General features: G+C 49.2%; 4 protein-coding genes across 4 annotated transcripts; 3 read left to right on the top strand and 1 right to left on the bottom strand.

Annotated features, from left to right (window-relative positions):
* Positions 1-276: 276 nt before the first annotated feature.
* On the bottom strand, positions 277-1,188 carry BO79DRAFT_138964 (uncharacterized protein; the record flags this gene model as incomplete). Its single annotated transcript, XM_025678178.1, has 2 exons — positions 277-827; positions 960-1,188. 2 exons carry the CDS (start codon positions 1,186-1,188, stop codon positions 277-279), a joined length of 780 nt encoding a protein of 259 aa, XP_025543103.1.
* Positions 1,189-9,946: 8,758 nt separating this feature from the next.
* Positions 9,947-10,233, top strand: BO79DRAFT_251561 (uncharacterized protein; the record flags this gene model as incomplete). Its single annotated transcript, XM_025685864.1, has 2 exons — positions 9,947-10,031; positions 10,121-10,233. The coding sequence occupies 2 exons, from the start codon at positions 9,947-9,949 to the stop codon at positions 10,231-10,233; spliced, it is 198 nt and encodes a 65-aa protein (XP_025543102.1).
* Positions 10,234-10,256: 23 nt separating this feature from the next.
* Positions 10,257-10,880, top strand: BO79DRAFT_63409 (uncharacterized protein). Its single transcript, XM_025689522.1, has one exon. It carries the CDS (start codon positions 10,434-10,436, stop codon positions 10,764-10,766), a length of 333 nt encoding a protein of 110 aa, XP_025543101.1. The 5' UTR covers positions 10,257-10,433; the 3' UTR covers positions 10,767-10,880.
* BO79DRAFT_63405 (uncharacterized protein) lies at positions 10,881-11,373 on the top strand. The gene has a single exon (XM_025689521.1). It carries the CDS (start codon positions 10,994-10,996, stop codon positions 11,339-11,341), a length of 348 nt encoding a protein of 115 aa, XP_025543100.1. The 5' UTR covers positions 10,881-10,993; the 3' UTR covers positions 11,342-11,373.
* The last annotated feature ends 431 nt before the right edge of the window (positions 11,374-11,804 follow it).

Genomic DNA, 11,804 nt, shown 5'->3' with positions numbered 1-11,804 from the left:
CTAATGTTGTCCAGACGGGCCGCCATCGCACCAGGTGGTACAGCAATTTGCGAACACGTCGCAGGACAATTGTTCGATCCTTTTCAGCCGGATAGCAGTCAATCTGCATCACGCGCACGAGCATTCTGCAATTCATGATATGCGACCGTTGGACCATACCATGCGTTATGCAGAAATCAAACGATCAGGTCGCATCTTACGACGAGGCGCCATCCCCGTCCCACGCGGCGTTTGCAAGTCTTGCAATGCTGTAACGTATTGCAGGCAGCTTCGAAATCATTCTTCGGGCAGATCGCCCTGGGCCTGGCTTGATATCCATTCCTCCATCAAGACCTGACGACCAGGTTCTGCCGGTGCAGCTCTTGTCCCTGTTTTGTCACCTTTCCGCGTGACAAGCAGACACAGCACCCAGCCGTAGATATTAAATCCCTCGTAATTGGTCCTGAAGCGCATCTTCTTGTCATCACCATGATCAGCATCTCGCGATAGCGTACCATCATCCTTCCTCCTCTTCGATGTGCGTCGCCGCTCCGGCGAATCATCAGACTGCCCATCAGCATCATCCCGCTGGCGCTTCCCCCCAGCCGCATTATCATCATCATCACCACTCGTCTGTGGAATATCCCTCAATTCCAACCCCTCTTCCTCTTCATCACTCTCAATCAAGATCCCACCCCCAGCCGCCCCAGAACCAGAACCAGAACCTCCTCCTACCCCTCTCCCCACAGCGTATCCCCCCTCCTCACCCCCATCAAACTCCTTATGCCTCGTAAGAAGCGAATGACGCGTCCTCGACTCGCGCAAAAACAACGCAACCTCGAATTCCTCTACACGAATTGCATGATTAGCCAGCCATCCCTTCCAAGCACCATACATAGTCCATCCAAAATATATATATATATATATATATATATATATATATATGCATTTCCTGTATATTCTAATAAGAGATTACTCACCCTCAGAAATAACATCCTTCACAGGCTTCCCCTTCTTCTTCGCAAATAACCGCTCATTCTCCTCACGTAACTTGGGCAGCACGAGTGGCCGGATCGCTGCGAATACGCGTGGAAGTACGGCATCACGCGCGTTCAGAAGCCATCGGATATCCGAGGGGTTCTCGAGGTAGATTCGACTTTCGAGGACCGTGTATTTGCTGATTCGGAGGTAGCGGCGGATGGGCGCCATGCTTGAATGTGCGCGGGTGGGTGGGTGGTTGGTTTGTGGTTGGGTTGGGAATCGAGCGGGGAGGTGGTGGTTTGTTGGTTATGGATGCGGGGGTAGTAAGTAGTAGGTGTGGTCTGATGTTGAGATTATTTGGTGGAGGTTGTTGATTGTGGTTGTGATGTTAGAGGAAGTAGGTGAGTGAGTGTAAATCAGTGACGTTACCGCTGCAGGCAGTGACCGCCAAGCTTAGGTTAGCTGCGGTGCGGTGCGGGATTACTACGGGCTGGCTGGTTTGGCTGTATGTAGTAGCCTCCGAATAACAACACTGGTCGGTTTGTATCTAGGGATGTGGCTTAGCTGGTTTGTGCTACTTGCAGGGGTGTTGAGGGTAATAAGCTAGATTTTATTATTGTTTTTCTGTTTTCTTGGGGGATCGATCATACGATGTCTTCGGTTTTGATTTCGTTCATTTTGCTTCTCGGTTTACTATACAACTGGTGGATAAAGTAGATGAAGTGCAGGGAGGTCTCGGCCGAAGGCGATTCGGTTGATTGTTAGATTGGCTGGGTAAGTATCTGGTGATATTTGCATGGCGTATACTACACTGCATCTTCTCTGGGGAAGAAAAGTCACTGTGGTTGGTACTGTTACTTGCGGTGGTTGTTATTGATATCTGGCTTTGGTCTACTCCATGGATAAGTTCTGGCTATTTATAAATCATTGATAGACATCTACAGAGTTATCCAGGTAGAAAGAAATTCATCGAGGCATACATGCAAGATGAGTTATAGTTCAGTCCGAACATACATATACCTGGATGTATATAGAGGGTGAAGCACATATGGCGTGGTATTGTCTCTATCCCCTCTTGCATGCAATCTCCACGATTCCCATGTATCGGTAATACCTCTCTCGCTCTCTCACTGGGTCTCTATAGCTGGGCTCTGTCCTGTTCCTTTTTCTCTGGTTAAGTGTTGATTCCCGGAATAGCAGTATCCTGTGATTTCCCGTTCTTGCTCCTGATGGGAGAACCAATGCAGCGAAGTACTCACCTTTCCTTTCGTTGTTAAATACCATGGTTTCTGTACTTTTAGCTTTGAATTATTCTCAGATAGTGAAACGCATCGTGGCAAGGACTTACCAATCTTCTAGCTGGGATGCGCCTCCATGGTAGGTTCGGTCAGCGCAGCTCTGAGTGCTGCATTAGTTGGCTAAATATGAGACTGCGTCAGCTCGATTCACTCTGGAGTGGAGGTATATTAACGAGGAGTTTATGCTATGGAGATCTGGAGTCTTCCTGGTGCGGTCTGCTCGGGTTTGGCTTTCTATAGGGTTGGTGTGATTGTCAGTGGTTGTCCATTTGGGGGCCGAATGTTGTACTTAGTTCTTGAGTGGCCTACCTGCGAGCTGATGACTTATATACTCAAGGAAACGAAAAGACTTATTGCAATATTTTAGCCGTCTCATTGCATTGTTGGTGTAGAGCGATTCAGGTTCTGAATGTTGTGGTGTGAACTGAAAGATTTCAATGACTGATTAAAATTTATCGTGGACACAACACAGTCAAATATTCTGTGGGCTGTCTGATATTAAATTGTAAAATAGTATTAACTCAATACAGGATGCTCCTTCATACCATGTTCTGGCACTCAAATGAGTCGCTGCAGATAGTGCCGTGGATTTGTACTATGATGGCAGGTATGGAGCTCCTATATATAGTTCAGCAATTCCCACACCGTTCACATTACATTATCGACCTGCCAAAAGTCCAACAAGCTCTGCAACTATATATATCATGAAATTAACCATCAATTTCATTATCATCACTATCTCAAAGTATACATCAAAACTCGACAGCCGGGGTGCAGAATGTATAGACGTCACATGACACCGCGTATCGCTCGCGTCTCCCCGAATCGACGATCTGCAGCTTCTAGACCCCTCAGCATCAACAACACAAGCCCCATGGCTACTCCGCAATGGATCCTATCCTAGATGGGCTCAATTCCGCCCAAACAGCCGCCGTAGCGTCTCCATCCCCTATCCTCCAAGTCCTCGCTCCACCCGGCTCAGGAAAGACCAAGACTCTGACCGCGCGCGTCGCGTACCTGCTCGCGCACCATGGCTACCGACCACAAGATGTCATCTGCTGCACGTTTACAATCAAAGCTAGTCGGGAGATGAGGGAACGGCTGGCAAAGCTGATTGGTGACGAATTGCAGAGGAAGCTGGTTCTGGGCACTTTCCATTCGATTTGTCGGAGATATCTGGTAACGTATGGGTATTTGATCGGGCTGAAGAAGGGGTTTGGTATTGCGGATTCGGGGGATAGTTTGGCCATTATCAAGGTAGGTGGTCTAGGTTACATGGTCCATGTGTATGTGTATGTGTCTGTCTGTTGCTGACTTCAACAGAGGATCATCAAGCGATTACAGGTCGGAATCCAGCCTAATGCAGCGAGGGCAAGGATCTCACACCAGAAAGCTCATGGAGTTAGTCCGGATGAGCTGGCGGCGAAATTGAATAAGAATTCGAAGGTTCTGGAGCAGAGAGAGTTTGTTCAGGTTTATCGTGAGTATGAGGCAAATTTGGCAGCTTCAAGTTTGCTGGACTACGATGATTTACTTGTGCGGTGTGTGGAACTGCTCAGGAAGCATCCGCAGTGTGTATCGAACGTGCAAGCTGTTCTGGTTGATGAGTTCCAAGATACGAACCATATCCAGTATGAGTTGATGAATTTGTTTGCGTCTCAGAATCAGCGGATCACTGTTGTTGGAGATCCGGATCAGAGTATCTACGGTTTCCGATCTGCTGAGATTAAGAACCTGGGGCGTATGCAGCAGCTATATAAGGATACGTCGGTCGTCTTGCTGGAGGACAATTACCGGTCGTCTGGGTGTATTCTGAGTTCGGCGCAAGATGTCATCGAACAAGATTCATCACGGCCGGCGAAGAAGCTGCAGCCGACGCATAGCTTGGGCACTATGCCTGTCCTGCGCAAGCTGCCTGACTCGGAAGCGGAGGCCCTCTGGATTGTTCTGGAGATTAAGAGGTGCATCGCCTTGACGGGAAAGCTTGTGAACTACTCAGATTTTGCGATACTGCTCAGGTCGGCTGCTCTCTCGCGACAGATAGAAGCCCAAATGGGAAAGCATGGCATTCCGTACCGGATGGTTGGTGGCTTGAGGTTCTTTGACCGAGTGGAGATCAAGTTGCTCCTGGACTATCTTCGAGTCATCAGCCAGCCGGGTAACACCGATGCTCTCCTGCGCATTATTAATGTGCCGTCTAGAAAGCTCGGAGATGAGTCGGTCAATATATTGACAAAGGGCGCGGAGAAGGTGAAGAAGCCGCTCTGGGACTTCATGAAGGATGTCGCGCAAGGCCGCAGTTCTACGGAAAAGTCTCTATCAAAGCCTGCCGACAACGGACTCTGCACCCTGGTTGGACTCATTGAGTCTGCTCGACAGAAGCTCCGTGAATGTACCGACGGGTCGTCGCCGAGGAAGCTCCTCGACTTTTTGATCAAGAAGCTATCGTTCCGAGAATACCTCAAGGCGTTGCATGGCTCGAATGAGGAGAACCGGTGGGCCAACGTGGAGGAGCTCTTGACCCAAGCTGATGACACACCTGGGCCAGAGAATGAGGCTGAAAATGAGGAAAATCTTCCGGAAATACAGGGCATCGAACAACAACAAGCTCATCCGGGCGAAGAGGCGCTGTCTCGCTTTTTGGCGAATGTGGCTCTGTCCACAGAGATTCTTCCGCAAGAAGGTGACGAGGGCGAGCAATCCAATGAGAAGGTTACCATCTCCACGATTCATGCAGCAAAAGGCCTTGAATGGCCTGTGGTGTTTGTGCCTGCCGTGCTCAATGGTATCATTCCACATTCACGCGCCGAGGATTCAGACGAGGAGAGAAGACTGCTTTATGTAGCCATGACCAGGGCACAGGCATTGCTATATCTAAGTTATCCTCTGCGACAGTCCCGCGATGGCGAAGAGGCAACATTGTCGAGCTTCCTCCCGTCAAAGCTAGTAGAGGAGCGATTTCGTTTTCTCGGACCGAAAATCAACGACAGGATTATCCAAGATATCGCAGATATCCTACGTCGACCAATGCCGGACTCAGCTGCTATATCGGAAGGACGATCTACCTGTGATATCCCCTATGATGATCAGTGGACAGAAGATGGCTTCGAAGCACCTGATGCCATCATTCGCTGGGACGGCAGCAGAGCCATGGGCGGGGAGCCCAATCCTAAGAGACAACGTCTCAATCAAGAGCAATCGGGCGCATCGACGACAACGTACATGTCGTGGACGACGCCGACCATGAATGGCTCCAACTTTTCTGTGCCCACCACATTATCCCTGGGCTTCTCGACAGCCCGCGAATACATAGCGACCAGCGACTCAGCCCCAGAACAACCCCCAACCAAAGCCGAGACCAAATCGAACGCCATAGCTGCCAGCATCGTCGGTCGCAAAGCGGACGGACTATCGCAGAAAACGATCTCCGGATTCTTCGGGCAGCCTTCGTCGTCAGGCCCGAAGAGCGGTTCAGGCGCGGCTGGGCGCTACCAGCCTCAGGGCAACCGAAGAGACGCGGTAGGGCAAACGCGTCACAGTGGATCGTCGAACTCTGAGTTTAAAAGTGTGATCCCATCGAATCTCCGGACGTATCGCCCGCAAGGGCCAAAGTTGCAACCGCCTCGCCCGGTTCTCGAATCTTCCGACCCGAATCAATACACCTGGTTGGCAGCATCCTCGAAGCCGTCGGAGGGACAGAAGCCGTTCTCGCGCGCCACTCAGGGACCGAAGTCGACTGACGAAGGAAGAGGCGAAGCAGGGAAAGATTTGCGGACAAGCGAGATTAAGAGTCTTTCAGGAACCGTTGGGGGAGCCAGACCGGTGGCCACGTATCACACGACTACCATGTCGATGGTGCAGACCGGGCCAGCGACGACGATGCGACGGACGCTAGGGATTCGACGAAGCATGAATGGATGGGCGGATCGCATGAAGAGGGAGAACAATGGGCCATCCTCATAACCGTATGAAGAAGGGTGTGTGGCGTCAGGCGAAGACAGGGTATATACTGGCCAGCTATAGGCTGTGGGCGCATTACGAAGTCATGATCAAACCATCAAACTACATGGTAGTATAGCATCTTTACACTTAGCGAATACGGCCCCATCCCTTCTAGCAATCCTTCGTAGAACACCATACCTATGCCCTCTATGAGTATGGGAAGTATTCACACCGACCAAGCCCAACTCCAACTCCAACTCGAACTCAGCTCAGCTCAGCACAGCACAGCCCACTAACCCCCATCCGTACTAGCCAGCCACCTTACCACTCCAGCCAGTCCTCAATCTCAGCATCACTTCGACCGTCCATCCATCCATCCATCCTCAGTAAAGTAAAGTAAAGTAACTCACCCAGTATGACCTACCAGTGATGTATGTATGTATGTATGCACCTAACTACTATAATAACATGCAAACATTATTAAATGAATAAATAAACACCAACCATCCATTCAGGAACCTTCCATTACCCACGCAAGCAAGCCAGCCACAATAATCCAATCCCGCCTCACTTTTTTACCATCCTTCGCCTTCGTTCCTTTCCGTCATTGTCGTGATTATTATTATTATTATTATTCTTGTCTCGAACTTACGGGGGACTAACTAACCCAGATCCAGGTCTAGTTCTTTCTTTGCTTGCCTGCTGACCTGGCAGGTTTGGCACTAATCCAATTACAGTACTCTAGTACTGGGTTAGTATGAGTTGGTTGGTTACTAAGATATTACATAAGTAGTGATGCAGGCACAGCTGGCGATAGTTCATAGGAGGGTCACAAGGGGTCACGTCACGTCAGTTGGATTTGCTTTTGTACCTGACAGACAGACGGACGGGCTGGATGGGCACGGTCGGTTGAGTGGGATGGATGGGTGGATGGATGGATGTAGCGGTGTGCTTACTAAGGTAGGTATTAAGGTGTATTGTTGGGAGTTTATTAGTTAGTAGAACATGAATGAGTGAGTGATTTCTCTGTATCTTTCTTCGGATTATATGATTGTAGCGGTGAGTAAGTAGTAGTAAGTAGAGTTAGTTTTCTCTCTTCCATGCGCATGGTCTGATTTATTATTCCGTTACGGATACTATTAGTAGGTATGGGATGGGATGGGATGGATGTGATTACCCGAGGATAATAATAATAATAATAATGTGATGGGGGGTGGGGGATTAAATTATTTACTCCATATTGCCTTAGTATGTCTCAATAATCTAATCTACTTGATGGGAAAAAGGAGGGAGGTGAAGCGAGTTGACTTGAGTCGGTAAAGGATCCAAGTATGGTTCTACTGGATTTAGCTTGCTTACTCTGCTAAGGTAGGTGCTACTAGGTAGGTAGCTTACTGACTAGATCCGGAAGTAGATAGTTGCTGATAGTCTGGGGAATGATAATTACCCTGATAATAAGCTTGGAGCTATCTATCCATCTATCATTTACTGAAACGTTTGAGCTATTTTCCCATCGTCAGCATCAATCATCAAGACTATTATTGGGAGAATGAGCTGTTTATTTTTTTTTACTGCTTCGCTTCTTGCCTAATAATCGGGCTTCATCAAAGTATGGTTCTTATTGCGACTAGAGAAAAGCTAAGACCCGAGATAAGGGGGTGAGTGATGAGTGAGTAGTGTGGGTGGGTGCGTGGTTGATCCATCCCCCTTCTCCTGAGAGGCAGGTCTGTCTCGAGTACAATACACGGCATACAGTAGATACTGTAGTGATTAGTCGAGTCGGTGATGGGGATGGGTTGCGATGTTCAAATTACCTTACCTAGCTAAGGTAGGGTAAAACCGTACTTTGTCCGTGTGACAGGAATAGTAGTAAACCAGTTGGGTAGGACGGCGACGACTACGACGACGACTGCTATTTTGGACTTTTTTCGCGGGTCGTTCTAATAAACTGGAGCTTGCTTTGCTGCCAGCTAACACAGGAAGTTTCCGTAGATAGTAAGGAAGTCAATTAGGTGTGGAGGATGTTGATCCACTTGGAAGAGAGGAGATGTTCGGTTCGGTCGAGACTACTATGAGTAAGTGTGCCTGAGGTTCAAGTCCCCTTCCACTCTTACTGTTTCGGGATGGATGGGGCCAGCACCAATTGGGTTAGGTGTGTTATTTATGGGATGGTATGGGAAGTGTAATATTGGCTCGTTATTAATAGTTGGGCGACTGTCAGGTGACCTGTGGGGGTGGTATAAGGCTGTAAATTTCCATTATTGTGACAGCTCTGACCCAATAATCGGGCATATCCCTGGTTTTAGGGGGTAACATTCCCAGGGGGAGCTGGCTTCCCGTGACCCAAGGCGAGTCGGTAAGGTATTGGGCCTTACCAGCATTGATTTCCAGCTTGGACAGCATCAGCAACTGGCAAAAGTTGAGTTGTCGACAACTAACTAGTCCAACTAATTAGTAGTAGTCACCCAAAGGCAAGGCCAGTTGGTGAAATGACCGCCTCAGCCTCGTACCGCCACATCACCCAGGTTCTTCGGCCAGACGAGAAAGGAGAGTGGATTCAGCCTGTCTGTCCAACTCTCCAGCCACAGTCTCCTGAGGGCATTGCCTGATCACTTGACGGGCGGTGCCGAGGGAAGCCTTCCTGCCTGCCTGCCTGTCTGTTGCTCCCAGGCACTTTGTTTCCCAGGCTCTCTGACTCCCATTCATTCCCCTTCAGGCTCCAGGGCTCAGGCTCAGGCTATCAGCATAGCAACTCTCCTATCAGAATCATCCCCCCAAACCCAATTGAAACACTTACTCATCCCCCATCGTGAGAGTGTCACTAGAATGACGAATCACCTGGTTTGCTGCCTCGTCTTTTTGTCCTTGAATTTCGCCCCTGGCAGGGGCAGTGGATACCACCACCCCCGGGCGAAGTTCGAGGCTTCGACGAGGATTCCAGACATTCGATTTCCTTTTTGCCTGGGGGCCACCCCATGACGTCTGTGTCGCGGACTTCTTTTGGATCGACGATGCTTTCGTAGCATGTAACTAGTATGTAGCCTGTAGCATAGCATGTAGCAGGCCGCTGCAGGCTGGTAATGCAAATGGGGGGGGGGGGAAAGAATGGAAGGCAGCAGAGCCCACCGACTAGTCAGTCCTGCAAGATGATCGATCTGCTTCTCCGTCATGGCTGGCTTAGTGAAGTGTGTGAGTTTACCGTCTAGATCCAAGTCCCTGGGGGGGGAAGCTAAACTGAACGGGATCTGATTCGACTTGATCCTTTTCTGGATTGGAGCATTATTCTGGCTTTGCTTTGCTTTCTATTCTATTTCCGTTTGGATACCGTTATACTTCCCTCGTCCGGGGAAAACATACAAAAGCCTCCTGCCGTCCGTCTGGAAATCGCTTCTTTTCCATCTACCACAGAACTACTAACTACTATTACAACTCTACTATCAACAACATCTTCAACCCAAGACTACTCCTAGTTTCTAACTACTTCTACTCTATCTTCATCTATCCTTCTTCTCTCATCGTCTTCTCTCACCCTCTTCTCTTACACTTCGGATTTTGGCCTCGTACTGAGCCTTGCTCCGCCACCGACTGCCATCCTTATACTTACTATATAAATCTACTTTCCTCTCTGATTCCTACCGTCTACTACCTGAGTCATCTCACCTCCTATCTTCTACCAAACTACCACCACCACTACTACAAAACAATCCACTTAACTCTATCACTTCTCTTTTCATCAAACCATCAACATGCCTCACAAAGTCAACGACTCCAATTCTACCCTGTCCAGTAGTGGCAGCAGCGGTGACCGTGTTGTGGTCTCAGATCTACGAGGTATGTCTTTTCCCCAATCTGCAACTTCAAATCTACTATCTACATCTTGTTGGATCACGGAAGCTAATCCGGCGTCTGTCTCTCCTTAGGGCCCAATGCTGTCCCACGCCGTACACAACCCCCGGTGATTGTCCACAACCGGGGAGGGCAGATCTACGATGAAACGAGACCCTCTGATTGGGACAAGCAACGGTGGAAGTAAACCCATCCTGGTTTCTTCCAACCCTCCAGTCGGGGGGAGTTCCCTTCCGGAAGCGCTGCTGGGCAGTTGCTGGGGACTATTTGTCGCCGGAAGGGCCGATTATCCGCGCGGCTTCGTCCAAAAGTGAGGCGACGGATCGACAGCTGGTCTGGTCAACTATCTTTTCGGCGTCTCTCTCGTTCTCGACCGGCAACCGACGGATGGGATGGCATGCTCTGGACTCTCGTCACCGCCCCCCTGACAATGCTGCATTGCAGCGCTGCTATCCTTTGCTGTCTCTTGTCTGTCTCTCACTCTCTCCGTTGCCGTCGGTTCCCTTGCGAATCGTTGCCCCGGATTCTTGTCTTGCCCTTCCGTCGAGATTACCTTCTGGACTTGATTTCCTTTCCCGATCATTGTACACTATTGTGCCTCTTTTTGTTTTTTTGACGCCCTTTTTCGGATTTCCGACGCCATGCCCTTGTATTATTTGGTTTCTTTTACCCTTTCGGAGATTTCGTGTTCCTGTTGCTCCGTGTCTCCTCACACTGTGACGAGGCACACGTGTTACATCCCTCCATCCATCCATCCACTGGCAAGACTGAGTGAGGACGGACACGAACTCTAACCCGGTTGTGTCTATCTACGCTCGAGACAGCGACGGCATAGTTCCGGGCCAGCCCTTGCTTCTGCCGTCCCTTGTCAGCAGCAACCGCGACACCATCTTCCTATCCCTTTTTTTTTATTATTTCTTCTTTTCTGGCTGTACCATATCGTGCTGATGCTTTTTCTCTGCCCTCCCTTTTCTGCTTTTGTCATTCCGCATAGCGTGGGTTTGATCTTGCAGGACTACCTTTTTTTTTCGGCTCCTGTCCTAATTATGTGCTTCATGTCATATCACGGTCATGTCATGTCATTCCTTCATTCGCTCGTTCGCTCTCTCGTCCGACTTGGACGCGGAGTCATCTGCATCGCCTATACTCAGGCCATGACAGTTGCCGACCGGCCCAGTCTGGGCGGGTGGGCAGGTGCTGCGCTGGTCGCGGGCTACCTGCCTCCTACATACACTCATACTCACACTAACACACACACACACACCCTGATGTATCATCATTATTGCTCGACATGACTGACGCTCTACTGTTACCAATTACTATCCATCTGCTGTTGACTGGTTTGGATTCTTGTTGCCGTTATTTTGATGTCACACATACTATTTCACAGAACTTACTTGGATACATTCTAAGTGAGGTTGTACCAGATAATCTAATTGTCATGATTACTACCACTACAAGTGCATCCATACACAGTAGCTACTATCTCCCATTGACTTTGCACCAACCCGACTAAACCCAATCCATCCCCCACCGCATACCCACTGCATACACAGAAAACGAAAACAGTAAACCAAGAAAGTAACACTGACAACACTGACAACACTTTCTTCCCCGCAATTCCATTGCATTCATTACCCACTTTCTACCCCGTGGCATGATAACCTCCCACATTTGACGTACTGTACTGTACACTTGTCTTGCCCTGGTCCTATTGTTTCTAGTCACATCTCTACAGACACCATACACTCCCCACAC

This window comes from Aspergillus costaricaensis (genome assembly GCF_003184835.1).
Source record: "Aspergillus costaricaensis CBS 115574 unplaced genomic scaffold BO79scaffold_5, whole genome shotgun sequence".
In the NCBI taxonomy this organism is placed as follows: domain Eukaryota; kingdom Fungi; phylum Ascomycota; class Eurotiomycetes; order Eurotiales; family Aspergillaceae; genus Aspergillus; species Aspergillus costaricensis.
Note: the sequence above shows the minus strand (reverse complement) of the source record. Positions and strands in the feature narration are given on the sequence as shown.